Raw genomic sequence first — 26,611 nt, forward strand, 5'->3', positions numbered from 1 at the left:
TTGCCAGCTCTCAAATCAGGGAATCTCTCTGTATGACCTTGGGCAAGTTACCCAGCCTTTCAGACTGTCAGTCTTTATCATGGGGATCATCATTCCTCTTCCCAGGATTGTTGGAATAAATTAAAACAACCCTTGTAAGGATCTAGCATGGTGCTTGGCATCCTGCAGGCGCTGAATAGATGTTAGTTTTCCCTATAAAGAAGTAGACTAGTTTGCCTCCATCCCTCACCCCTCTGCCATTAAAGGGAACAAGTTCCTGGCCTTCATTTTAGCAGGAAAGGGGATATGAATGCACATGTGCTAGCTAAGCAACAATGCAAACTAACAAAAGGGCCTGTGGCCTGGGGAATACACTGCTGAGTCTGGGCTCAGGTCGGGACCCGGCGCCAAAATGTTTCCCTTCAACCCCAGGGAATCCGGGCCCATTTCTCGGGGCGCTGTGCTCTGTTCTGGCCGCCTCTGCACTGTGCATCCCAGAACCACCCTGTCTCCGTCTCGCCGGCTGCTAGCTAGTGCGTCCAGCGGCGGGCGGCACCGACAGCAGGTGTGGCTGCCCCTTTAAGCAGCGAAGCTCGTGTTGCAATCGCCGCCTCGAGGACTGGTTCTTTCCGGGGGGTGGAGCCTGTACTCTTGCAGCAGCCAACGGGAGCGCGGCATTTTCCGCGGGAGATCCGAATTTCGCGGCACGCCGTTTGGCGCTTAAAAAAAAAAAAAAAAAAAGAAAAAAGAAAAAAAAAGAGGCAGAGAAAGACTCAGGGACTAGAGAGCGGGCCGCAAGGAAGTCGGTGCAGTCGAGACCCCCTTCCCCGTCCCAGCGCATCGCGTCTCCACGGAGCTCGCGGGCACGCCGGGGACTCCTCCCCAGAGCCGGCCGGACCCCAGGTGCCGAGGCCTTGGGGGGCGCGGGGCGTCCCGGGTCGCGGTGCCCTCGGGGCGGGACAGCCCCTGGCAGTGCCACCACCGCAACCGCCGGTCGATCTCCAAGTGGCGATCTCCAAGCGCTGCTCTGCTCGGCTGCGGGCCAGGAGGGGAGGGTCCGGCCTTGCCCCGCAGACGTCCATTGGTGGCTTCCCCCGGCCTCCGCGCCATGCCGCGGGCCGTGTGAGCGGCTGCAGCACCGGAACCCGCAGGTGTCGGCGGGCGCGCCAGGCCCGTTTGGGTAGGGGGCGCCTTACTCGCTATGCTGCAAGGGCCCCGGGCCTTGGTTTCGGCCGCTGGGCAGCCCCCGAAGGTGGTGCCCGCGATGAGCCCCACAGAGCTGTGGCCATCCGGCCTCAGCAGCCCCCAGCTCTGCCCAGCTACTACCACCTACTACACGCCGCTGTACCCGCAGACGGCGCCTCCCGCAGTGGCGCCCGGCACCTGCCTCGATGCCACTCCCCACGGACCCGAGGGCCAAGTTGTTCGATGCCTGCCGGCAGGCCGGCTGCCGGTAATGCTGGGGCCCCCACCGCTTCCCCCTATGCTTTTCCAGGTGTGGGAAAGGAGGGAGGGGTGCCTGAGATCCAGTTTGAGTGGAGCAGGTAGAGTTTTGGGAAGAGGGAAGATGAGCTTTCAGTTTCCAGGACCCAGTGCCCCCAATATCTGAGTAGAAGACCCCTTCATTTTCAGACTTTGGATGAAGTAATCTCATCCATTCTAGTGGAGTGGAATGAGCACTGGATTGCGAGTCTGGAGGGAGACCCAACCCACTACTCCCAGTGCACTGTGTGACCTTGGGGAAGCCCATGCAGCCAAAGTTGCCGCCATTCATTCATTACTTCATTGTTTGGCCAGAAACCAGCACTGGGTGCCTGCTATTGTCCAGGCAAAGAGCATGCCTGGGGACACTGTGGGACTTTGGTAAGACAGAGGGATAGGTCTAGTGAGTCTCTCAGGTTCAATCTGCCATGGACAGACTCCAAATTGTCCAGCCAACTCCTGGTATAGCCCCAAGTATCTGCCCTTGGTCCTCCCCAAGGCCCAATCTTCCCTCCCAGGCAGCCTGTAGCAGATAGAAATGTGGGCAGCCCCCTGGGTTCTGTTCAGATTGGCTGCTCTCTCCTTAAGCTCCCAGGCTCGTTGCCAGAGATGGCCCAAAGTGTAGTGGCACCAGGCTGCCTGCCGACCTGGGCTCAGGGTGTGTTTTGTGGGAGTGGAATTCCTGGAGCCCATGTGAATCAAAACAACTTTAGGGTGGGGGGTGGAATGGGAAAAGCCCGGGGAAGTGGGGGTGGTGGTGGTTGAGGAGCCTGGTTTCTGGTGTGACTGCCATTAATTTTCTGTGTGTCCTTGGACAAGTCTTGGCCCCAGTCTGGGCCTCAGTGTCCTCTCCTTGACAATGCGTGTGTGCACAGGGTGGCTGTGGGGCTAGCTCTTCTCTGCCACATTCGACTCCAGGTCCTGGGTTTTGGAAGCCGGCTCCAGGGAGAGGATTGGGGTGTTATAGGTTTGCTTAGTTGTGGGTGTGGTGAATAAGTTCAGTACAGGGATAAGACCACCCCCCACTGCCCCAGAGGCATCTGGTCAGACCTGTGCTAGTCAGCAGGCACGGATGCCCAGCCAGCTCTGGATGCAGGCAGAGCCACTACTCCCTGCCAGTGGACTCAGGCTTTGCCCATGTTCAAAACGTTAACCTTCCCGGAGACCCTTCCTGCACATGATTTCTAACTAGGAGGGCAGTGGGCAGGAATGGTATTGTCCCCATATTACAGGTTAAGCAACCGAGGATAACTGGGATTGGTGATCTTGTGGTCAGCGTTTTATAGCCCAAAACATCTTTGTAGTTTGTGAAATAGATGGCATTAGTAGCTCCATGTTACAGGGGGAAAACAGGCTCAGAGAGGGGATGTGACCTAAGGTCAGAGATGGGGATGGGATAGAGTGATGGGACTCACAAGGCAGTAGGCTCTTCTCTGTTTTATTTTTTGCAGAGACAGGGGTCTCCCTATGTTCCCCAGGCTGGTCTCAAACTCTTGGGCTCAAGCGATCCTCTTGCCTCGGCCTCCCAAAGTGCTGGGATTACAGGCATGAGCTACTGCACCTGGTCAGGCAGTAGGCTCTTCTCTATGTAGCCTTGACTTTCTTTATTACTGCCTGACTTAGGAGCTGAGTACCCCCCGGGGAAGGGAACTTTGCAGCAGGCCCACTCTCCTCTGGCCAGCTGCTTTCACACTGGAATTTTCAGTAACAGCTGTGGTTTTCCACTGCTTTGAACCCTCCCAGAGGAGCCCAAGTGCATCTTGTCTGTACCTCCCTCCCAGAGGGGCTCAGTGATCTTAGCAAGAAGGTCTCTTTTTTACTGAGTGCCTCTCGTGTGCCAGACACTGCTTGGCACTCTTCACGTTCATTATCTTGGTCAAGATGTTCAGAATGAGGCATCTTGCAGATAAGGAAACTGAGCAAAGAAAGGAAGTCACTTGCCTGGGTCACAAGCAAAGAAGCAGGAGAGTCTCCTTGCAGCAGACCACCCTAAATGCCTGCCAGGCCCAGAGTTCCCACTCCTGTCATCCCCAGATGCCCGGGGCCCAGCCCCGTGGGCAGGCCTGCCCTCTGCTTACTCATTTTACAAGGGTGTGACCTGGAGCAGCTCCAAACCCAACCCTGGGTGTGGCCACTTGCTTTGTGGCCAGGCTGCAAAGTGCAAGGTGAGCAGGATTTGTTGGGGAGCTTCTGTTTAAAGCGACCTCAGGCACTGTCCAAAGATGGCAACCAAGTTCAGTGGCAGAATGAAGGCCAGAACCCAGATCTCCTGGCTCCCTGTCCAGAGCTCTTTCCAAGTCCTCTGAGGAAAGCTCTTTCCAAGTCCTCTGAGGAAATGCTCCTTTATCGTATGCCTCCTCTGGTCAGGCGCATGGCATCATTCTCTGTCATCCCTGCAGGAAGCTCTGCCCAGGCTGGAGTGTAGTAGTATCATCTCGGCTCACTGCAGACTCTGCCTCCCAGGTTCAAGTGATTCTCCTGCCTCAGCCTCCTAAGTAGTTGGGATTACGGGCGCCTGCCACCATGCGGGGTTATTTTTTGTATTTTTAGTAGAGATGGGGTTTCACCATGTTGGCCGGACTAGTCTCGAACTCCTGACCTCAGGTGATCCGCCTGCCTTAGCCTTCCAAAGTGCTGGGATTACAGGCGTGAACAGAAAATTTGTCTGCATTTTCCAAATTTCCTCTTGCGAGGCAGAAAGAACACAAAAATTTTAACACACAACTCTACAAGCCCGGTCAGGTGAGGAGATGTAGGCTCAGAGCGGCAGACAGTGAATCCCAGGCTGCCCAGTTACCAAGTGGTAGAGCTGGGATCTGAAAGCAAGATTCGACCCCTTACATTTGCTCCTACCCCCACCATCTAACTTAGGGCTTAGGAGAGACCAGGCTCCACTCTGTGTGACCTTGGGCAAGTCACTTCCTCTTCCCCAAGTCCCAGTTTCCTCACCTTGGTGCCCGTAAGGGGGTTGTGCCTGGGGATCTCTGACCCTCTGCACTTCTGCAGCTGCCTGAGTAAGGAGCTGTACTCTTCTCCATAGGGGTTGGCAGGGTGGGCTTGAGTCCTGACCGGGCCTTGAAGATCCAGCCAAAGGGGCTACCTAAGAGTGTCCAGGATAGAGCTAAGCCGGTCTCTGGCTGTGGCCATAGCCTTTGCTCTCCTCCTCCCACCGCAGTCTCTTTTCAGCTCACCCTTGAACTTTCCCCTTTTCCCACTGGTGCTCCCCATACGTCAGTGCTAGTAGCCCCCCGATGGGAGCACTCCCTGTGGGCAAAGCGCTTTGCTGCACTATCTCGCTGAATCCTCAGCATAGGTGGAGATAATGATGCCCATTTTATAGGTGACTCGAGGTCAACTGATTTCCCAGCTAAGAAGGGGAAGGCCTAGATGCAAACCCAGGCTGGTCTGACTCCAAGACCTGTGCTCAGCCTCACCTTGATCCTGATCCTCCTGGGCTTGTCCTCTGCTACCTGTGTTCTGCAGGTTCAGCCCAAGCCATAGGCTGACTTTACTCTGGGCACTGCCCAAAGGTGTCAGGGAGGTATCCTTAGGGGGACACTTTGCTGCACTGGGACCCTGGGAGTGCAGACTAAGGGTAAAGGAGGGTGAGAAAAGAGAGACGGCTGTGTGTGTGTGTGTGTGTGTGTGTGCATGTGCATGCAGTGATGGGGACAGGTGGGCATAGCCCAGGCCTTGGCCCAAATTCTAACAAATCCTGGGGCAGCGTGTGTGGGATGCAGCTGAGGCAACCTGGTACATGGCTTTGGAGTCAGGCCTGGGTTCAGACCCTGGCTCTGGCCTTTGTGTGACCTTGGGCATGTGCCTACTCTCTGTAAGTCTCCATTTCTTGTCTTACGAGAGCCAGTGCCAATACTGATGCGGTAGGACTGTTATGAGCATGTAATAGGCCCAGCATAGATATTCTGTGCAAGGTCTTCCCGGGGTTCTTCCTGGTGTGTTCTGTGCGGGGAGGCAGGTGTGGCTGGGGAGGCTCTGGGCTGCCCCACGTCTGCATCAAGTAGAACTCCACCTGAGCGTCCCTTCTCCCTGCCCTTGGTGCTCCTGCCGGGGGATATATGAAGAATACTGGGATGCGCAGCCTTGGTCAGGATTGATGGAGGACTCAGAGCTCCCCAAGCCTCAATTACCTCAGCTGTACAATGGGGATTAGTGGTGTGGGAAGATTCAGGGAAGTGATGAATGTTGGGGCGTGGTGCAGGGCATGTGGAAGGTCTCTGCCAGTGCCTGGCCCTTTCTCTACTGACAGGGTGGGGCTAAATCCCTAGAATATAGGTTTTCACCAGTTAGGAAGGTAGAAAAGGAATATTCAAGAGACTCATTCAAGAATGAGCAGTAAAGTGTTTGGATGGTTTCCAGGTCTGGGTAGTGGTGGAGAGCAGGAGTGTCATATCCAGCCTCCTCAAATCAGCCCAGGAAGACTTCCTGGACGGGGCAGGAGTGGGGGCAGGGGAACTGACAGCAGGAAGAGCTGTCACCACCCCCAACACCTGTCAGCCCAGCTGTGCTCAGCAGCAGTTAGAAGTCTCAGCCCTGCCGAGCATGACCTCAACACCAAACGTTAAAATAGGCTTCTCTGTCCAAGCCGGGGTAGGGGTGTGTGGGGGATCCAGAGTTGGAAGGAGGAAAGAAATGGGCTTGATGACCCCCAGAAGGATGTATCAAGGAAGAGGTCGAGATTAGATTTTAAGGAAGGGACTCTGCATTTCCTGAACACCTACTGTGTGCTGAGACACAGGCTGAGAACTTCACAGAAGTTAAAGGAGCAGGAGCTACCCAGGGTCTTTCTCCAGCATGCAGACAGGGAGCTAAATAAGTGCTTCAAAGGGAAGCGACGCGGGGATTAATTCAGCCTGTTCCAGGGCTTTTAAGATCCAGAGGCTGCCCAGGTGGTGCCTTCCTTGAATCCTTACAATAGCCCCTTGAGGTAGGCATTTTCTACCCCATTTACAGAGGAAGAAACTGAGGCTCCTAGATATGGAGCTCGTACAGTGAGCCTGCAAAGGAGCTGGAGGTTCAAGCATGGGTCTCTGACCTATGTCCCAGTGTCCCAGTGCCCCAGCCCTGCCCCTGCCCTGCCCCTGCCCAGCCCTAACCAGGAGAGAGGCCCTTTCCGGGCCAGTGCAGCTCTGGGCCTAATTGGGGCCCGGGTGGCAACAGGGTGGAGAGGAGCAGATGGGTCTGTGGTTTGATTTCCCCGGCAGGTGTTTCCCAAGCTTGGCGGGAACAGAGAGGGGGAGCGGGAGGGGGGTGGCCTCAGCTGCTTGTCCTTAGACACGGGAAGGATTCATTGTCTGCGGGAAGGATTCATTGTCTGCCCCTCTCGGCAAAGAAAGAATGGCAAATGCAGTCTATTCAGGAGGCCCTGGGGCCCTCAAGCTGGAGCCCAAACATGGGGGTGGGGATGTTTGTACTGCTTTCCACTGTGGGCACCTCCCTGGGGTGTGGCACTGAGCCAGGAAGTCCACTGGGTCTGGGCGGATGCCCAGCCCCACCCTGATAAGGACCAGCTGTGGGACTGTGATGGGCACTCAGTCTGGCTGGGCCAGCTGCTTCTGTAGGGGGCCCTTTCCCCACCCTGATGTGGTTTAGGCCCTACCCACTGCTTCCTCCTGGTATCATCCTCTGGGTGTGGTGGGGTGAGAAGCGGGTGTAGGAGCGGGCTTGAGGCCTGTGGTTAAGGAACCCTGAGCCCCTGGCCAGACTGGCTTTGGTAGGGTCTCAAGTGCCTGGGCCTCAGAGGATGGGAATTTTATTTGCTCTTCAGGAAACAAGACTTCCCCTGAAAGCTCACTTCCTCAGGTCATTGATATTTTCCTATCAAGTACAGCAGGGCTTCACCAGGACTGGCGGTAAACTGAGGCACAGAGGTGGCTGCTAAGTGACCTTATCACTTTGGCCCCATATCAGGGAAAGGCTAAAGGAGGAATGATTCTCAAACTCTGCCTCTCTCTTCCCCTTCTCTCCAAGGCCAAAAGGAAGCTGGATCTGGAGGGGATTGGGAGGCCTGCCGTCCCTGAGTTCCCAACCCCCAAGGGGAAGTGCATCAGAGTGGATGGCCTCCCCAGCCCCAAAAGTAAGCAGTGCTGATGGGGCCTCTGGGGTGGGGTGGGGCAGGGACAGAGGGCAGTGCCCTGCCCAATCACTGGGAGTCATATTTGGATCACTTTCCAGTTTGCAAAAGCTTCCTGTGCATTTTATCAAAAGCTTCCTGTGCATTTTATCACTTGATCCTGACGGGTAGGTAGGCTTGTCTCTCTTTACTAATCAGGCAACTTGAGACTCTGAGAGCTTGAGTGACTTGCCCATAGTCTCAGAGTGGAGTCAGGACTAGAGCCTGGACGTGTAAGTCTTGTACTACTTCTACGTTTTTTACTTTTTGTTTTTGTTTTTTGTTGTTGTTTTGAGACAGGTCTCGCTCTGTCACCAAGAGTGGATTGCAGTGGTGCCATCTTGGCTCCCTGCAACCTCCACCTCTGGGGTTCAAGCAACTCTCTCACCTCAGCCTCCCAAGTAGCTGGAACTACAGGTGCATGCCATCATCCCTGACTAATTTTTGTATTTTTAATAGAGACACAGTTTCCCCATATTGGCCAGGCTGGTCTCGAACTCCTGACCTCAAGTGATCCACCTGCCTCGGCCTCCCAAAGTGCTGGGATTACAGGCGTGAGCCACCGTACCCGGCCAGTCTGGCACTACTTCTACCACGCTATGTACTGCTCTCATGATCTAAATGCAGTGACCAGTGTTTTACTTGGGAATTTATTATTTTTAAAAAGTTTTAATGTTTAGGTCAATGTCAATTTTTCTCAATCAGAGGAGCAGGGGCTAACCGGGGTCTTTCTCCCACATGCAGACAAGGAGCTGAACAAGTGATTCAAAGGGAAGGGAAGCACAGATTAATCCAGTCTCTGCCACCCCAGAGGTTTTTAAGATCCAGAGGCTGCCCAGGTGTGCCTTCCTAAAGCTAAGTTGGAGGGGGTTGCTGCCTCTTGATATTTTCAGTCAATATCCTGGATAGGCCGGGCACGGTGGCTCACGCCTATAATCCCAGCACTTTGGGAGGCCAAGGCGGGCAGATCACCTGTGGTCAGGAGTTCTAGACCAGCCTGGCCAACGTGGTGAAACCCCATCTCTACTGAAAATACAGACATTAGCTGGGCGTGGTGGTGCATAATGGTGGTGCATAATCCCAGCTACTCGGGAGGCCGAGGCAGGAGAATCGCTTGAACCTGGGAGGCAGGTTGCAGTGAGCCGAGATGGTGCCACTGCACTGCAGCCTGGGAGACAGAGTGAGACTCCATCTCAAAAAAAAAAAAAATTCTGGGTTAGAGCAGGAGTTTAAGCAACTGTGTTTGGAAGGAACACTAGTTTTGGGGGTCCAGGAAGGCCTATGCCCCGACCTGACAGTTCACTCCTGTGAACCTTAGTTGTCTCTTGTGAAAGGAGGCACAGCTAGATCAGGAATGGCAAGAAAGTTTCCTCTACATTTGATTGGTCAAAGCTGCCCAAAGCACTGTCTTAAAGGATCCTAAGGCTCATGATAACTGGTCCTCTTCCAGAGGAACCTAAGACTCTAAAACTCAGGCTCCAGAATTATTAGATTGGCCACTAACTTGCCATATGACTTGGAAGTCACTCGATTACAAAAGTCCCCTTGTGGTTTAAGATGCTGCAGCTGAGATGTGGTCTTGCAACATCAACCTCATTTGAGAAAGGGACCTTTTTCATGAACCTCCCCCACTTTATGTTACAGGACCGATTTTTTTCAGATCACTGTGATTCACATGGGAAGAAAAAGCAAGTGCATATCTATAAAAATGCTCTTAAATCCAGGCTTATCATTTCTACCCTATTCTAATTCCAAACTCCGGGACATTTAGGTGGCAGGATAGGGTGATGCTTAAGAAGGAAAACTCCGGGCCGGGTGCAGTGGCTCACGCCTGTAATCCCAGCACTTTGTGAGGCCGAGCTGGGCACGATGATGGGCACCTGTAGTCCCAACTACTCGGGAGGCTGAGGCAGGAGAATGGCGTGAACCCGGGAGGCGGAGCTTGCAGTGAGCCGAGATTGCATCACTGCACTCCAGCCTGGGGAACAGAGCGAGACTCCGTCTCAAAAAAAAAAAAGAAGGAAAACTCTGGAGCCAGACTGCCTGGATTTGAATTCCAGCTTTGCCACTTTCTAGCTGAGTGAGCTAAGTAAATTACTTAAACTGTGCCTCAGTATTCTCATCTATAAAATGGGGATGACTGTACAGCAACCTTATAGGGTGTTGTAGGACTTAAATGTGTTCGTATATGGAAAGCACTTAGAACAGTGACAGTAGTTGTGGATGGTGGTATGGCAGCCCTAAGCTGTGGTGGAAATGTGCATTTAAACCAGGAGTCAGGACACTTGGCTTCCAATACTGCCCACTAGCTGTGAGACCTTAAGCAAGTCACCTTCCCTCTCAGGTATCAGGTTTCCTGTCTGGACAGTGGTGGTGATGGATGCCCTTGCTCACAGTGCTTTGTAGACTGGAAAGTGGTGAAAAGTTGGTACTTAATGAGCCTAGGTCAATGGATGAGGGTCCTGCGTGGGCCCTCCCTGAGCTGTGACTGGGTCCCCTTCTTCCTCAGCCCCCAAATCCCCCGGGGAGAAGACTCGGTATGACACCTCGCTGGGGCTGCTCACCAAGAAGTTCATTTACCTCCTGAGCGAGTCAGAGGATGGGGTCCTGGACCTGAACTGGGCCGCTGAGGTGCTGGACGTGCAGAAGCGGCGCATCTATGACATCACCAACGTGCTGGAGGGCATCCAGCTCATCCGCAAGAAGGCCAAGAACAACATCCAGTGGGTGTGAGTGCCTGGGCGGCCAGTGGTACCCTCCAATGGGTACTTGCGCTGTGGGCGGAGCCAGAGGCAATAGCCAGTGGCTGAGAGTGGCAGGGGCAGGGCTGAGAGCAACATCCAATGGGCACAAGGGCTGAGGCGGACCAAGAGCAACATCCAATAGGCTTATTGCTGGGGGTAGAGCCAATGTATGGTGAGGAAGAGCGCCGTGTACCTGCTGAAGTAATAGGAGAACGTGATGCGGGGCAGAGTGACGAATGACATCTGGGAGGTGTAAAGGCCAAAGGGGACCCCAGATTCTTCCTCTCGAGTCAGAGATCCTAATATCCACTCCTTCTAGCTTAGGGCAGTCCCCTGGGAACTAAGTAGGGGGATCCCGGACTTCTTCCAGATCTGAGATGGGAGTACTCCAGCCTCCTCTCTCCATTTCTACAGGATTTAAAGAACTGACCTACGGCCCTTGGCATAGGTGGCCTAAGAGAACCTAAGAGTTCAACCTAAGAGGTGGCCTACAGCCCTGGCCTAAGAGAAGCCAGAGTGGGGAGTCAGGACTGAGGCTACTCCAGTTGGAGGAGGCTGGGGGATAGGGATGAACAGAATCGAGAGCCCCCCAGAAGTGGGGTTCAGGCCTTGACTTGTTTCTTCTCCCAAGCCCAACCCCCAAACCTCTCGTTCCAATCCCTGGTAGCTCCCTGAGAGCCAGGCATGACCACTGATTTACACAACCCAGGGGAGCACCCTCATAGACTATTTTTTGAATGGCCTTGTTCTGGAGTTTCACCCACAGACTGACACTGGGGGGCTGCTCTGTTCTCAGAGGCAGGGGAATGTTTGAAGACCCCACCCGGCCTGGGAAGCAGCAACAGCTGGGGCAGGAGCTGAAGGAGCTGATGAACATCGAGGAGGCCTTGGACCAGCTCATCCAGAGCTGCTCTCTGAGCTTCAAGCACCTGACTGAGGACAAGGCCAACAAGAGATATCCTCCTTCGTTGGGGGAAGGTGTCAGGGAGCAGGAACCTGTTGCATGTTTATATCTATCCTGAGTTGATTCAGTAACTTACCCTAAGGGTCTGGCATCTGTTTCTTCCTTCCTGGGTGGCCTTTCTTCTCAAGTCTATTTTTTGAATTTTTTTTTTTTTTTTTTAGAGACAAGGGCTCATTCTGTCATCCAGGCTGTAGTACAATGGCATGATCATAGCTCACTACAGCCTCACACTCCTGGGTTCAAGTGATCCTCCCACCGCAGCCTCCCGAATAGCTGGAACTACTGGCGTGTGCCACCATGCCTGGCTAATTTTTTATTTTTTGTATAGACAGGGTCTCACTTTGTTGCCCAGGCTGGTCTCTAACTCTTGGTTTCAATCGATCCTCCCACTTCAGTCTGCCGTCTCCCAAAGTGCTGAGATTACAGGCATGAGTCACTGTGCCTGGTCTCAAGTTTATTAAAGGTATTTTTTCATTATTGAAAATAAGCCAAGTACATTTGCCTTTAAATCTGGAAAATGGAGAAAAAGAATGACAAACTGCCACCTTAACATAGCCATTGTTCCAGAATTGCACACAGAATGTGTGTTATTTAAATATAGTTGTAATATAGTTGTGTGCCTGCTGCACATAGCTTTTCTTTCTTTTTTTTTTTTTTTTTTTTTTAAAGACAGAGTCTTACTCTGTCGCCCAGGATAGAGTGCAGTGGCACAATCTTGGCTCACTGCAACCTCCACCTCCTGAGTTCAAGCGATTCTCCTACTTCAGCCTCCTAAGTAGCTGGGATTACAGGGGCCCGCCACCACGCCTGGCTAATTTATTTATTTATTTGTTTTTTGAGATGGAGTCTCGCTCTTGTTGCCCAGGCTGGAGTGCAGTGGTGCGATCTCGGCTCACCGCAACCTCTTCCTCCTGGGTTCAAGAGATTCTTCTGCCTCAGCCTCCCAAGTAGCTGAAATTTCAGGTGCCTGCCACCACACCCAGCTAATTTTTGTATTTTAAGTAGAGATGCGGTTTCACCATATTGGTCAGGCTGGTCTCAAACTCCTGACCTCAGGTGATCCACCCGCCTCGACCTTCCAAAGTGCTGGGATTACCGGAGTGAGCCACCACACCCGGACTTCATGCCCAGCTAATTTTTGTATTTTTAGTGGAGATGGGGTTTCACCACATTCGCCAGTTTGGTCTTGAACTCCTGACCTCAAGTTATCCACCCGCCTTGGCCTCCCAAAGTGCTGGGATTATAGGCATGAGCCACCACTCTCGGCCGAGTATCTTTATACATAGAACACTTTCCCATATTTTTACTTGTTTTCCTAGGTCAGATTCCTAGGATTAAAATGAAGAGGTCAAAGAGCATGGACTTTGCTAAGGCTCTTTCATACATTTTCCAAAATTGTTTCATATCAAATTGGTTTTGGATATGATCTTGTATTTTCGGAAGGATGTGAGGCATTGTGAGAAATATAAAGAAATAAAACACGTCTTCCTGCCTTCTCAGAACTAATGATCTAGTTTGAGAGATGAAGCCTTTATATAAAAAACTGATAAAAGGCAACAATTTTTATGATTTATATCCCCATTTGCTTTCCAAAGGGATCCAAGGTAGCTTATGATATTAACAGGTTACAGATTGTAGTTATTTCTAAGCTGCACAAGGAGTGAGAAAGTAATGTTCAGAGGCTTAGGAGGTGAAGGTGCTTCCTGGCAGGCTTGGGATTTGAATTTTGACCAGACAGTCACTTTTCTTGACTCTCCTGCCCTACGCTGGCCTATGTGACTTACCAGGATATCCGTGCTGTCGGCAACTTTAAGGAGCAAACAGTGATTGCCGTCAAGGCCCCTCCGCAGACGAGACTGGAAGTGCCCGACAGGACTGAGGTGAGAGGCGAAATATTTGGTGGAGAGCAGGGTTGAGACCCTGCTAGGGAGGGTTCCAGGCAGCTCTGCAGACTCTGTCCCGGGCACTGCCTAGCCCCATGCTTCCCAGGCCCATTCTGGTGTCCATGGCAATATTGGTGGCCTTCAAGCTTGAGCAGAAATGGCAGAGGCTGGAAAGGGCAACCGAGACTGAGCAGTGGCCTGAGAAAATCTCTGTTCCTAGTTTCTTCTGCATCCCACCGGCCCTGGGTTCCTGCACACATGCACACTCGTGCCCACGTATGACGGTGTCAGTACTCATGAAAATCCCTTCATGCTGACTGTGCTTTCCCAAGTTAAAGACCAAAATTCCTGACGCTCCCTATGAGGCTTCGGTGCTCTGACCCCAGCTGGCCTCGTCCTTTTCCCTGCTGCCCCATCTGTCTTTGTTTTGGCCACACTGACCTGTCTGCAGTTACCCCATTGCACTAAGTTCATTCCTAGTATGAGATCTTCTGTTTTATTTTATTTTATTTTATTTTATTTTAATTATTTATTTATTTACTTATTTATTTTTGAGACGGAGTCTCATTCTGTCACCCAGGCTGGAGTGCAATGGCGTGATCTCGGCTCACCACAACCTCCGCTTTCCAGGTTCAAGCGATTCTCCTGCCTCAGCCTCCCAAGTAGCTGGGATTACAGGTGCCTGCCACTATGCCTGGCTAAGTTTTGTACTTTTTTTTAGTAGAGATGGGGTTTCACCATGTTGGTCAGGCTGGTCTTGAACTCCTGACCTCGTGATCCACCCGCCTCGGCCTCCCAAAGTGCTGGGATTACAGGCATGAGCCACTGAGCTCGACCTATTTGATTTTTTTTTAAAGACAGGGTTTTGCTTTGTCACCCAGGCTGGAGTGCAGTGGCATGATCTCAGCCCACTGCAACCGCTGCCTCCCGGGCTCAAGCCATCCTCCCACCTCACCCTCCTCAGTAGCTGGGACCACAGGTGCATGCCACCATGGCTAGCAAATTTTTTGTACTTTTTGTAGAGACGAGGTTTTGCCATGTTGTCCAGGTTGGTCTCGAACTCCAGCGTAGAAGTGATTTGCCCACCTTGCCTTCCCAAAGTGCTGGGATTACAGGGGTGAACCACCGCACCTAGCTGTGCAAGACCTTCATACATGCTCTTCCCCTCAGCTGAAATGCTCTTCCCTCTCTGCCTGGTTTACTGCTATTCATCCTACAGGTCTCAACTCAAATGTCACTTCCTCAAGGAAGCCTTCTCTGATTACCTCCAGACTTCGTAAACACCTGTGCTTTTCCACTGCCTTTAATCTCCATTTGCTGAGGTATATTTGGCATGATTACACAATTGCATTCTGCTTCATCTATTAGAGTATAAGCTTCACGAGAGAATGTTCTGCTCACCTTATATCCCTTGCCCAGAGCCAGCCCCAGGAAGAACGGGGGCTGCAGAGACGATTAACATCCCGCCCCTCCCCTGGAGGAGTTCAGGACTTAGTGGGAAAAAAACCGCTGTCATTTATAGACAGAAGATGTGCTTTGAGAGCATAGAGAAAGGGTAGTTAGAGGAGGTATCCCAGATAGGAACAGTTAAACTAGGTCTTAAAGAACGAATAGGGTTTTTGCTAGGTGTAGTCCTGTGGGAACACAGGCATGGAGACCTGGACATGTGCCGGGATGGCAGGCATGTCATCAGTTGTGGCTTAAGTTGTAGTTATGTGGTAGGGAAGAGGCAGAGTGGGAAGGCCAAATATTAGGACTCTTGGTTACAAGTAACAGAAAGCCAAGTCCAACTGGCTTCAGCCGGAGGTATGCGTAGGGGTGGCGGGAACCAAGTGACAAGTCCTGGGGGAGATTCAGAGATTGCGGGCAAGGCTGGATGTAGATGCCCAAACTATGACTTCAGGTCTGTCTCACGCTTTTCATCTCTCTGCTTTTCTCTGTGCTGACTCTATTCCCAGGTGGGCTCTCTCCTTGTGGTGGCAGAGACAGCTTTTATGATACCAGCTCAGCAACCCCAGTGGGAAGGGGGCTCCCATTTCCCACAAGTCCAGCAAAAGTCGTGGGCCTAGTGCTGGTTGGATCCACCTGAGCCATTTGCCACCCCAACCAATCACGTCACACTAACTTTCCTGGCTGCGTCACAAGCTCACCCACTGGCATTGGGGAAGGGTTCTGCCCCCCTGCCCCAAAACTACATGACCTGAGAGTGGAGGGAAGAGTGATTTCCCACAGGAATATCAAGGTGTTCCCCCTAAAAGAAGTGGGTTTCAGGGCCAGACAGCAGAAACAGCGGAAGTCCACCTTAGGCCAGATGGAGTTGGTCTCAGTGCCAGCCCAGGGGTTGAGCTTGCACCCAGGGATGGCAGCAGCCATGTGCATCTGTCCATATACAATGAGTGTAAGTGTCCAGCTGCCCAGAGCAATGACCTGGCTTCTCTTCCTCCTTCAGGACAACCTGCAGATATATCTCAAGAGCACCCAAGGGCCCATCGAAGTCTACCTGTGCCCAGAGGAGGTGCAGGAGCCGGACAGTCCTTCCGAGGAGCCCCTCCCCTCTACCTCCACCCTCTGCCCCAGCCCTGACTCTGCCCAGCCCAGCAGCAGCACCGACCCTAGCATCATGGAGCCCACAGCATCCTCAGGTAGGGCCCTTGTCCAGAGGGACAGGAGGTCGGGGGAGCGACCGGCCTTAGTTTTCTCTTCTACATCAATGTTTGTTGAAAATCTCCTGTTTTATCCAGCAGCTGGAGATGCAGTCATCCTACCCCACACATGTGCATTGTACTTCATGCTTTATAAAGCCCCGCTAGGAAGGCTGGTGCTGCTCCAGGGCAGAGGAAGGCCTGGATCTGAATCCCAGCCCAACCACTTACCAGCTTTGTGACCTTGGACAAGTTACTTCACCTCTCTTGGCCTCAATTTTTCTCATCTGTGAGTTGGGCACAGTAATTAATACTGTCTAACTCATAGGTTGTTGTGAGATTATAGCTCATGCCTATAATCCCAGCACTTTGGGAGGCCGAGGCAGGAGAATCATTTGAGACCAGGAGTTCAAGAGCAGCCCAGGCAACAGGATACCCTGTGGGAGAAAGAAAATTTAAAAATTAGACGGGTGTGGTGGCACACGCCTGTAGTCCCAGCTACTCGGAGGGCTGAGGTGGAAGGATCACTTTAGCCATGGAGGTTGAGGCTGCAGTGAGCTATGATCATGCTACCACACTCCAGCGTGGGCAACAGAGGGAGACCCTGTCTCAAAAATAAAAATAAGAATAAAATTTAAAAAGAATAGGCCAGGCCGGGCGCGGTGGCTCAAGCCTGTAATCCCAGCACTTTGGGAGGCCGAGACGGGCGGATCACGAGGTCAGGAGATCGAGACCATCCTGGCGAACACGGTGAAACCCCGTCTCTACTAAAAAAATACAAAAAACTAGCCGGGCGAGGTGGCGGGCGCCTGTAGTCCCAGCTACACAGGAGGCTGAGGCAGGAGAATGGCGTAAACCCGGGAGGCGGAGCTTGCAGTGAGCTGAGATCCGGCCACTGCGCTCCAGCCCCGGCGACAGAGCGAGACTCCGTCTCAAAAAAAAAAAAAAAAAAAAGAATAGGCCAGATGCTGTGGTTCCCACCTATAATCCCAGCACTCTGGGAAGGTGAGGTGGGAGGATCACTTGAGCCCAGGAGTTCAAGACCAGCCTGGGCAACATAATGAAACTCCATCTCTAATAAAAATAAAATAAAATAATAAAATTTGCCCATTAAAAAAATTAAGGCATAGAGGTGATGTGTTTTACCCAAGGTCTCCCAGCTGGGAGGCAACAGAGCTGTGTCTTGAACCTTGGTCTATGCACTCCCAGCCCAGTGCTCTCTCCACAAGGCATAGAACAAATCAAAGAAGGGGCTTCTGGCTGGGAGGTGGACAGTATGGTTAAGAGCTGGCTACCCCTGGTGGAAGGTAGTACAGGGAAGTTGCCAGGGAGCAGAGTTCCTGAGAGCTTCCCAAAGAGGGTGGGAGTCCAGAAGGAGTACAAATGGAAGCCTGTAAAGGCCCCTCTCCAGAACAGTTTTTGCCTTTTCCTGGGATCACACATCCGGTTAGACCGGCAGGATTCTTCAAGGCTGTGTAGGCCAGTGTTCCACTTTTTGTCTTCTTATTTAGCAGCAGCATTCTCTTAAGTAGAACCGTAGTGTTTAGACAAAGGTAGGGCTAGAGCTGGGCTGATGGAATAGGCTTGCTGGAAGGGTTCTGCAGTACCCTGGTTGTGTCCGTTTCTCTAACTCAGAGGTTAATAAACTATTGCCTGCAGGTCAAATCTGACCTGCTTTTAATGACCCATGAGCTGAGAATGGTTTAACATTTTTAAAGAGTTGTGGGAGAGGCCGGGCGCGGTGGCTCAAGCCTGTAATCCCAGCACTTTGGGAGGCCGAGACGGGTGGATCACGAGGTCAGGAGATCGAGACCATCCTGGTTAACACGGTGAAACCCCGTCTCTACTAAAAAAATTCAAAAAACTAGCCGGGTGAGGTGGCGGGCGCCTGTAGTCCCAGCTGCTCGGGAGGCTGAGGCAGGAGAATGATGTGAACCCGGGCGGCGGAGCTTGCAGTGAGCTGCGATCCGGCCACTGCACTCCAGCCTGGGCGACAGAGCGAGACTCTGTCTCAAAAAAAAAAAAAAAAAAAGAGTTGTGGGAGAAAGAAAAAGAAGGCAACTGTGTGACAGAGACCACAAGTGTCCCACAAAACCTAAAATACTCTCAAGGCTTTTTTTTTTTTTTTTTTTTTTTTTTTGAGACAGAGTCTCGCTCCGTCACCCAGGCTGCAGTGCAATGGTGCGATCTCGGCTCACTGCAACCTGTGCCTGCCGGGTTCAGTCAATTCTCCTGCCTCGGCCTCCCAGGTAGCTGGGAATACAGGTGCCTGCCATCACGCCCAGCTAATTTTTCTGTGTGTGTATGTATTTTTAGTAGAGACAGGGTTTCCCCATGTTGGCCAGCCTGGTCTTGAACACTTGACCTCAGATGATCCACCTGCCTCAGCCTCCCAAAGTGCTGGGATTACAGGCTCCAGCTCTTTATAGAAGTTTGCTGTCCCCATCTAACTCAACCCTTCTTTTTACACATGAGTGAACAGAGGCCCAGAGAGGGCAAGTGGCTTCCCTAAGGTCACACAGCAAGTTGATGGCAGAGCTGGGACCAGAGCCCAGCCTCCCAACTCTTCTCTAATGATCTCTCGTGTGTCTCTCAGGCCTCATCAGGGACCAGAGCTTCTCCCTGTGCCAGCCATCTGTCCCTCGGGGCACCTCCCCAGTGCCTATCTCCCATCCCAGACCTGTGCCCCACCCTCTGGTCCATCCTCCTCCTGCTGTGCCTCCTCACTCAAGTGTTAGCATGCGCATAGCCCTCCAAAGCTGGAATCACCTTCACTTCAGTTGTCCTCTGAGAGGTTGGGTGGAGGGGGCAGATCCCAAAGCATAAACAAGGGTGTGAAGTTGTTTTTTTTTTTTGAGACAGAGTCTCACTCTATCACCCAGGCTGGAGTGCAGTGGCACGATCTCGGCTCACTGCAACTTCTGCTTCCCAGGTTCAAGCGATTCTCCTGCCTCAGCCTTGTGAGTAGCTAGGAGTACAGGCACGTGCCACCATGCCTGGCTAATTTTTGTATTTTTAGTAGAGACAGGGTTTCACCACGTTGGCCAGGCTGGTCTCAAACTCCTGACCTCAGATGGTCCACCTACCTCAGCCTCCCAAAGTGCTGGGATTATAGGCGTGAGTCACCCAGCCTGGCCGGATGGGAAGTTTTTACCTGAGGTTTACAAATCAAGATCCTGAGGCCTAGAGAGGAGTAGAGGCTTACAGAACAATCAGTGGTGGGGCCAGCTCTCATGTCATAGCTGTCCCCCCGACCCTTGTTGCATGGCCTCAGTGTTACCCTGCTGAAGGGAGGAAGAGGAAGTTTTCCTGGTCTCGGCTCACTGCAACCTCCGCCTCCCAGGTTCAAGCGATTCTCCTGCACAGACACACACACACGCCCCCACACGCGTGTTCCGTGCTGTGTTCTGAAGTAGTGTTGTTTTGAGGTCTGAGTGCCAGAGGCCATGTAAGAGAGGAAGCTGCTACAGTCTTGGGACCTGGGTCCTGGCCCTGGTTATGCATTACCAGGGGAAGTGTTCTCTTCAGCCTCAGTTTCCCTCATTTGTAATAGAAGGGGTTTGAACAACATCGTCTCTGACATTTCTCCAGGCTCTGACATTCTGAAATAAACCTAAATGTAGCTGATGGCACAGGATTTGAAATTGGGAGACCTGGGTTCAAACCTGTATCTCACCTCTTAGTGACTTGGTGACTGTCAGTGAATCACTTTAACTCCTCGAAGCCTCAGTTCCCATATCTCTCAAATGGGGACACTTGAAATTTCCTCACGAATACTGAGTGGGTTATAGGAGATGATATGGCATAAATGTGCTTTTTTTAAAAAAAAAAAAAGCTTATGTGGCCAGCCGCGGTGGTGCGCGCCTGTAATCCAGCACTTGGAGAGGCTGAGGGAGGTGGATCATTTGAGGCCAGAAGTTCCAGACCAACCTGGCCAACACGATGAAACCCCATCTCTACTACAAATACAAAAATTAGCCGGAGGTGGTGGTGCATGCCTGTAATCCCAGGTACTCAAGAGGCTGAGGCACAAGAATCACTTGAACCAGGGAAGCAGAGGTTGCAGTGAGCTGAGATTACATCATTGCACTCTAGCCTGGCCGACAGAGTGAGACTCTGTCTCAAAAAAAAAAAAAAAAAGGCTTATGTGAAGAGCATCTACTAGCTGGGCCTAGTGCTGTTTTAGAGACAGAAAGAGCCATTCAGAGGGTGGTGGAGAGACACATATTACAAAAGGCGATTCTATTTCTGGACGTGATCAACAGCAGGAGACAGTAAGGTCTGATCTATAATAGACATTTTCACATGTGTCTTATCAGTTACTGCTTCTAATACTCATCCCTGTTTTTCCACATGAGGAAACAGTTCTGGGGTTCCATGGCTGGTGAGAGGAGGCGCCAGAGTCTGAGCCCACATGCTCCCCGCTCCCAAGCCAGGCCTCTGACTGTAACATCAGCAGCGTGCCAAACAAACTTTAGATTTTTTTTTTTTAAATTCAAATACATTTAATTGACTTATTTGGGCCCTAGTTTTCTCATCTGTAAATAGGGGTAACAGCATGGACTCCCTCAGGGCCGTTTGAGTGTCCAAGGAGGCTAAACCACGCCTCGCCTCAAGGGCAGTGTCACCACCTCCCCCATTAGTCTTGGTAAATGGGAGCAATTTTTTTTTTTTTTTTTTTTTTTTTGAGGCTGAGTCTTGCTCTGCCTCCCAGGCTGGAGTGCAGTGGCTTGATCTAGGCTCACTGCAAGCTCCGCCTCTTGGGTTCACGCCATTCTCCTGCCTTAGTCCCTCCTGAGTAGCTGGGACTACAGGTGGCCCGCCAACACATCTGGCAAATTTTTGTAGTTTTAGTAGAGATGGGGTTTCACCATGTTGGCCAGGCTGATCTCGAACTCCTGACCTCAGGTGATCTGCCCACCTCAGCCTCTCAAAGTGCTGGTATAGGCATGAGCCACTGCGCCAGGCCAAACCAGTGCTTCATATGCACTTACCATGCAGTCCTCTGAGCAACCCTTTGAGGTAGGTAGAGCTACCGTGCCCCTTGCAGAGGGGAGGAAGTGGATGCCCTAAAACGTGAAGCCCAGAGCAAGACTCCATCTCAAAATAAATAAATAAATAAATAAATAAATAAGTGAAATCACATGTCTACGGGTGCACCTCCAGTTTCAACAGGCAGCCTAGCATCCCAGCGCAGTTGTATCTTCAAAATAATACTTGGCTGGAGCTTAAGGAATGACTCCAATGGGGGGAGTTCTGAGCATCAGGATGTATGTGGCAGGCAATTTCCAGTGCCTCATTGCATGTCCCTGTATGGGAAATCACCATCTTACCTCTTAGTGGAAATGAGCAGGCTGGGTGTGGTGGCTCATGCCTGTAATCCCAGCACTTTGGGAGGCTGAGGCAGGAGGATTGCTTGAGCCCAGAAGTTCGAGACCAGCCTGGGCAACAGAGTGAGACCCCATCTCTACAAAAAAGTTTAAAAATTAGATGGGCATGGTGGCATGCACCAGTGGTCCCAGCTACTCAGGAGACTGAAGCGGGAGGATTGCTCAAGCCCAGGAGGTTGAGGCTGCAGTGAGCCGTGATCACCCTACTGCACTCTGCACTCTAGCCTGGGCAAGACCCTGTTTCCAAAAAAACAAAAAAAAAAAAAAAAAAGAAGAGAAAGAAATGAGCTTAGAGTGCTGGAGAATGGCTACTGAAAGGTCAAATAAGATGAGGCCAGATAAATGACCATTGAATTTAGCAGCATGGAGGTCATTGGTTCAGGGACATGGTGGGGAGAGACCCCAGACTGGAGTGAGTTGAAGAGAGAATAGTAATAAGGAAGTAGAGACAAGCTCAGGCTACTCTGGAGAAAGTTTACTGCGCAAAGGAGCAGAAAAATGGGCCAGTAATTGGAGAGGGTGACGAGGTAAGGTATAGTTGTGTGTCGTGGGGAGTAGAGTCAACATAACAAAAATTTACCATCGTAACTATTTTTAAATGTACAGTTCAGTGGTAATTAATACATTCATAATGTTGTGTAACTATCACCACCATTCATGTCCATAACTCCTTCCACCTTGTAAAACTAAACTCTGTACCTATTCCCCATTCCCCTCTCTCCCCAGCCCCTGACAACCACCCTTCTACTCTCTGTCCCTGCGATTTTGACTAAGTATTTCATATAAGTGGAATCACACAGTATTTGTTTTTTTGTGATTGGCTTATTTCACGTAGCTTAATGTCCTCAGGGTTCATCTATGTTGTAGCATATATCAGAATTTCTTTCCTTTTTGGCCGGGCGCGGTGGCTCAGGCCTGTAATCCCAACACTTTGGGAGGCCAAGGGAGCCGGATCACTTGAGGTCAGGAGTTTGAGACCAGCCTGGTCAACATGGTGAAACCCCGTCTCTACTAAAAATACACAGATTAGCTGGGTGTGGTGGTGTGTGCCTATAGTCCAGCTACTCAGGAGGCTGAGGTGGGAGAGTCGCTTGAACCTGGGAGGTGGAGGTTGCAGTGAGCCGAGATCACAACACTGCACTCTAGCCTGGGTGATAGAGTGACACCCGGTCTCAGAAAAATAAAAAGTACATGAAAAGGGGTAGGGTTGGGTGTAGACTCTGGAAGGTGGATTTTGAGAGCAGGGCATTGCACCCAGGCTGAGGAGAGAGGAGAAGGGTGCAGTCGTCCAGAGAACCGGAAGTCTGTCCTTGTGTGCTGAGGGCTTGGATGCCAGGGCCAGGCGTAACCTTTGTCTGTTTGTCTCCAGTGCCAGCGCCAGCGCCAACCCCCCAGCAGGCCCCACTGCCTCCATCCCTGGTCCCCTTGGAGGCTACTGACAGCATGCTGGAGCTGCCGCACCCACTCCTGCAGCAGACTGAGGACCAGTTCCTGTCCCCGACCCTGGCGTGCAGCTCCCCTCTGATCAGCTTCTCCCCGTCCTTGGACCAGGACGACTACCTGTGGGGCTTGGAGGCGGGTGAGGGCATCAGCGACCTCTTCGACTCCTACGACCTCGGGGACCTGTTGATTAATTGAGTGGCCCCGCCTGCCCCCAGCAGCCTGCCCCCGACTCTACCTCCTCACAAACAGGCTGACAGGCCCTCTGCCTGCACAGGGACATTGGACACTAGGTGCTGCCCTCAGGGAATGGGGTCTCCTCGCCTTTCCCACCCCAGCCGGCAGAAGCTGTGTGGGGAGATGTGAATGGTACGGGTGAGGAGGGGATAAGGGTGTGGGTCCTCACCTTCCTAATGGAAGCTGGGCCTGGGGAGGCCCATCCAGTCTTCTGACCTCTGACCTCTCACGAGAAGGCTGCAGGTGAGGTGGCCAAGTCCAGGGAAAGGCCCTGCTACCTCCTTTTGAGGGGTAATTAGGACCCTCGACGTACCAAGAAGCACTTAATGCCTTTGTATTTATTTCAGGTTGAGTGGTTTGTTTGTGCTCCCTGAGTTTTAGCAGGGAGGTTGTTCTAGTTTTTAGTGAGGCCTCCGCAGACAGGCCTATCAGGGCCCATCGCTGTCCATGTTCCAGGGCAGGTCTGGGTTTCCAAGGGAGGGACCCAGGCCACGTCCCTGGTTTCCCCACAGTGGTGGGGCTGGGTCTCTGAGGGGCTGTCCAGTCGGCCGGAATGCTAATTGCACTTAGGCCTCACAATTCTAGTAAACGGCAGCTGTGGGCCCTTTCGCCTCTCCCCCTGTTCTTGGCCTCACATCTCCAGCTGAGCCGCCAGTCTTGGCTTCCTGGTCACCTCTGTCCCAGAGATGGTTCCAGGGAGCCATCCTAAGGCAGGTAGCACTGTGGCTCCTGTGGAAACAGGAGCCACCAGCTCAGGAGACCCCTTTCCTGAGGAAGTCCTTACCTCTTCCTCCCTTTGAGATGTAAAAATGGTCCAGCAGAGACAAGCTCCCAAGGAAAACAGACAGGAACATGGGGGCAGCTGTCATGGCTGTGGCGGGCACCTTTCCTCAGAGTTTCTGCCTTGCTGTGGTCCAGGAGCCATTTTGCACCAAGGACTTGGTAGGCAGAGGCAGCCCCACTGTAAAGAAGGGTCAGATTAGGCCGGGCGCGGTGGCTCAAGCCTGTAATCCCAGCACTTTGGGAGGCCGAGGCGGGTGGATCACGAGGTCAGGAGATCGAGACCATCCTGGCTAACATGGTGAAACCCCGTCTCTACTAAAAAAATACAAAAAACTAGCCGGGCGTGGTGGCGGGCGCCTGTAGTCCCAGCTACTCGGAGGCTGAGGCGGGAGAATGGCAAACCCGGGAGGTGGAGCTTGCAGTGAGCCGAGATCGGGCCACTGCACTCTAGCCTGGGCCACACAGCGAGACTCCGTCTCAAAAAAAAAAAAAAAAAAAAAGAAGGGTCAGATTAAAACAAAAAACTGCCCAAAGCATCCCCTCCGCCCCCCGATGTGGCGCTGGCATCATTCTCTGCTTCCCTGGGAGGAAGTTTTTCACCATGTTATTGAAGGGGATGGTTCCTTAAGGACCGCTCCACCCCTCAGAGCTCACTCAGACCCCCAAGGACAGAGGTGACTGGGGCTTGGTGACTTGTTCACCCCTTTTTTCCCAGGTATACTGAGGGGGTGACAGAGAGAGGCCTTCATGGCAGACCAGGCCTTCGCAGCTAATGGGGAGAGGAACTCATGTTACCTCTTCAGGCCTGGGGTCCTAAGGGGGTCTTTTGGCTTCAGCCTGTTCCCCCAGAGGCTTGATCATCCCACATTATCCCTGCAGCCCAGCTGCTCTTGTCCTCCACTCACCCTGGGATGTGGGTGCTCTGGGCTGAACCAAGGCCGTGCCTTCTGGAGAGAGGCGCAGGGGTTGGTCTGAGAGGCCTGCCACCCACCCCTCAGGGAGCTAGGTTTTCTCAGAGGCTTGGCTGGACAGCACTTTTTAAAAAAGTCTGTAGCATTAAGCTGGTTTAAAATATGAAGTTGGTTTTGTTGGATGGCTCCTGAACTAACTGACTGATGTCTGAAGTTTGAGACGGGAGATTATTTCAGGGTGGGGCCCAATGTGATCTAATGCCCAGTTGGGGACAATTGTGCCTCCTCATTTGCTCAAATTCCTGGGCCCCCAAGTTAGCCCCCTCCCGGGAGTGGTCAGCAGGTCACAGCTGCCCCCACTCTATAAGCAAGGCTAATTTTGTACCCTTTACAGAAATACTTTTGGTCTCCCCTCCCCAAATACAAGGGTCTTATCAGAAGCCCATCTTAAAGTCCAGCATGCTCAGGGACCCTGCGTGGGATCTCGTTTGGGGTGAGTGGGCTGCTCTTCTGAGGTCTCCACTGGGCTGCCATTTAGCCATGTGCCATCCCTGGAGTCAGAGGTGTTTGACTCCCATCCCTTGGGCTCTGTCTGGAGCTTTTCCCAAGAATTACATCAGAGAAAAGGAAGAAGAGGCCTGCAGGACCCATGGGGAATGAGTTTAATACTGAAGTCTGGAATGTAAGCTTATGCCCTAAACACCTCTCCGTATGGCTGGACAGGGGAGCTGCCCTCAGGCTTGTGCCCTGTGTCCTCAGCAGCTGTCTCTGTCCCCCTCTGTACTGTCCCTTTCACACCTTGCCTGGCCACGGGGCTAGGCCTCCCAGGCCAAGCCTCAGATTCAGTGCAGAACGCAATCTCAGCCCGCTTCCTGCCAGTGACACTTGAAGCCTCCCGACTTCCACAGAGCGCTTTCAGGACGCATTTTGAGTGGTATTTTCTTTTTTCTTTTTTTTGAGGTGGACTCTCATTCTGTTGCCCGGGCTGGAGTGCAGTGACCTGATCTCGGCTCATTGCAACCTCTGCCTCCCAGGTTCAAGTGATTCTTCTGCCTCAGCCTCCCAAGTAGCTGGGACTATAGGCATGCGCCACGACGCCCGGCTAATTTTGTATTTTTGGTCGAGACGGGGTTTTGCCATGTTAGTCAGGCTGGTCTTGAACTCCTAACCTCAAGTGATCCACCGCCTCGGCCTCCCAAAGTGTTGGGATGACAGGCATGAGCCACCAGGCCCAGCCTGAGTGGTATTTTCTTTAGGGACCAGGTAGACTTTAAAACTAGGGTAGGAGAAAAACCAGTTTCTTTCTGAGGTAAATAATTTCTGCCAGGAAACTTCCCAGCCCTACCAGCAGCCCCCGCAAAATCACCCATGTCCTCAGAGATGTCTAAAGCTTGGGGCTCCAGGAAATCATCCAGTAGAGTTGGAGATTCAGAGATTTCTTGAAGACGAGAACATGCTCCTAACTCCCTTCCCATTAAAGGTGTTAGACCAGAGGGTGTTCCTTTTCCACAGTAATGGGATCGGCTGGTGTGCCTGCAGGGAGGAAGAGGGAGGTGGTCAGGCTTGAAAAACTGGCTTTAGGATGGTTCTGACTTTGTTCTCCCTCCCCTAGTGTTCTCAGCCTCCATTCTGCAGTGTTTAGAGTTTTAGGGAAAGGGTTTGGGTGCCCCAGCATCCAGGTGTTGTGTGGCTTAGCGCACGTGAAGTGAAAACCTTTTGGGGTTGTTTGGAAGCAGCTTTCTGGTTCTTGTCATTGTATCCTGAGGTCCCAGAACCCTACTCTCCCACGAGGACCCTCAGTGACCATGATGGCCATAAGCCTGGCCACCCTGCTGGCTCCTGGGTGAGCTGAAGAACCTTGCCTGTGACACTTTTCGAGGGTGAGCTGGACCCGAGAGAACATGGTCCCCGTGCTGGGACTCATGCGGGTCAGTTCCTGCGGCCTGGTTTCGCTGGTCCTGTCTTGATGAGCACCATGTAAGCCTCCTTGTATTGAGATAATTGGGCATTAAACATTAAACTGCAA

The 26,611-nt window shown here is 52.2% G+C and overlaps 1 protein-coding gene across 5 annotated transcripts; it reads left to right on the plus strand.

The window, feature by feature from the left end:
* The first annotated feature begins 708 nt into the window (after nt 1-708).
* Nucleotides 709-26,611, plus strand: E2F2 (E2F transcription factor 2). 5 transcript variants are annotated; one of them, XM_077970104.1, is made up of 8 exons: nt 709-1,432; nt 7,450-7,555; nt 10,101-10,320; nt 11,132-11,290; nt 13,065-13,179; nt 15,632-15,824; nt 22,584-23,897; nt 25,761-26,611. In XM_077970104.1, exons 1-7 carry the CDS (start codon nt 1,181-1,183, stop codon nt 22,850-22,852), a joined length of 1,314 nt encoding a protein of 437 aa, XP_077826230.1. In that variant the 5' UTR covers nt 709-1,180; the 3' UTR covers nt 22,853-23,897; nt 25,761-26,611. The 5 variants fall into 5 exon arrangements, with proteins under 5 accessions (XP_077826230.1, XP_077826237.1, XP_077826246.1 ...); XM_077970111.1 differs by having other exon boundaries at nt 22,584-23,884; XM_077970120.1 differs by having other exon boundaries at nt 22,584-23,874; nt 25,815-26,611.

This window comes from Macaca mulatta, chromosome 1, assembly GCF_049350105.2.
Source record: "Macaca mulatta isolate MMU2019108-1 chromosome 1, T2T-MMU8v2.0, whole genome shotgun sequence".
Taxonomy (NCBI): domain Eukaryota; kingdom Metazoa; phylum Chordata; class Mammalia; order Primates; family Cercopithecidae; genus Macaca; species Macaca mulatta.

Bases quoted from the DNA above. Each gene is read 5' to 3' on its own strand.
- E2F2 (XM_077970104.1), top strand. From the start codon at position 1,181: ATGCTGCAAGGGCCCCGGGCCTTGGTTTCGGCCGCTGGGCAGCCCCCG. The intron at 1,433-7,449 runs GTAATGCTGGGG...CTTCTCTCCAAG, and splicing joins TGCCGGCAGGCCGGCTGCCG to GCCAAAAGGAAGCTGGATCT. The intron at 11,291-13,064 runs ATATCCTCCTTC...CTCCTGCCCTAC, and splicing joins GAGGACAAGGCCAACAAGAG to GCTGGCCTATGTGACTTACC.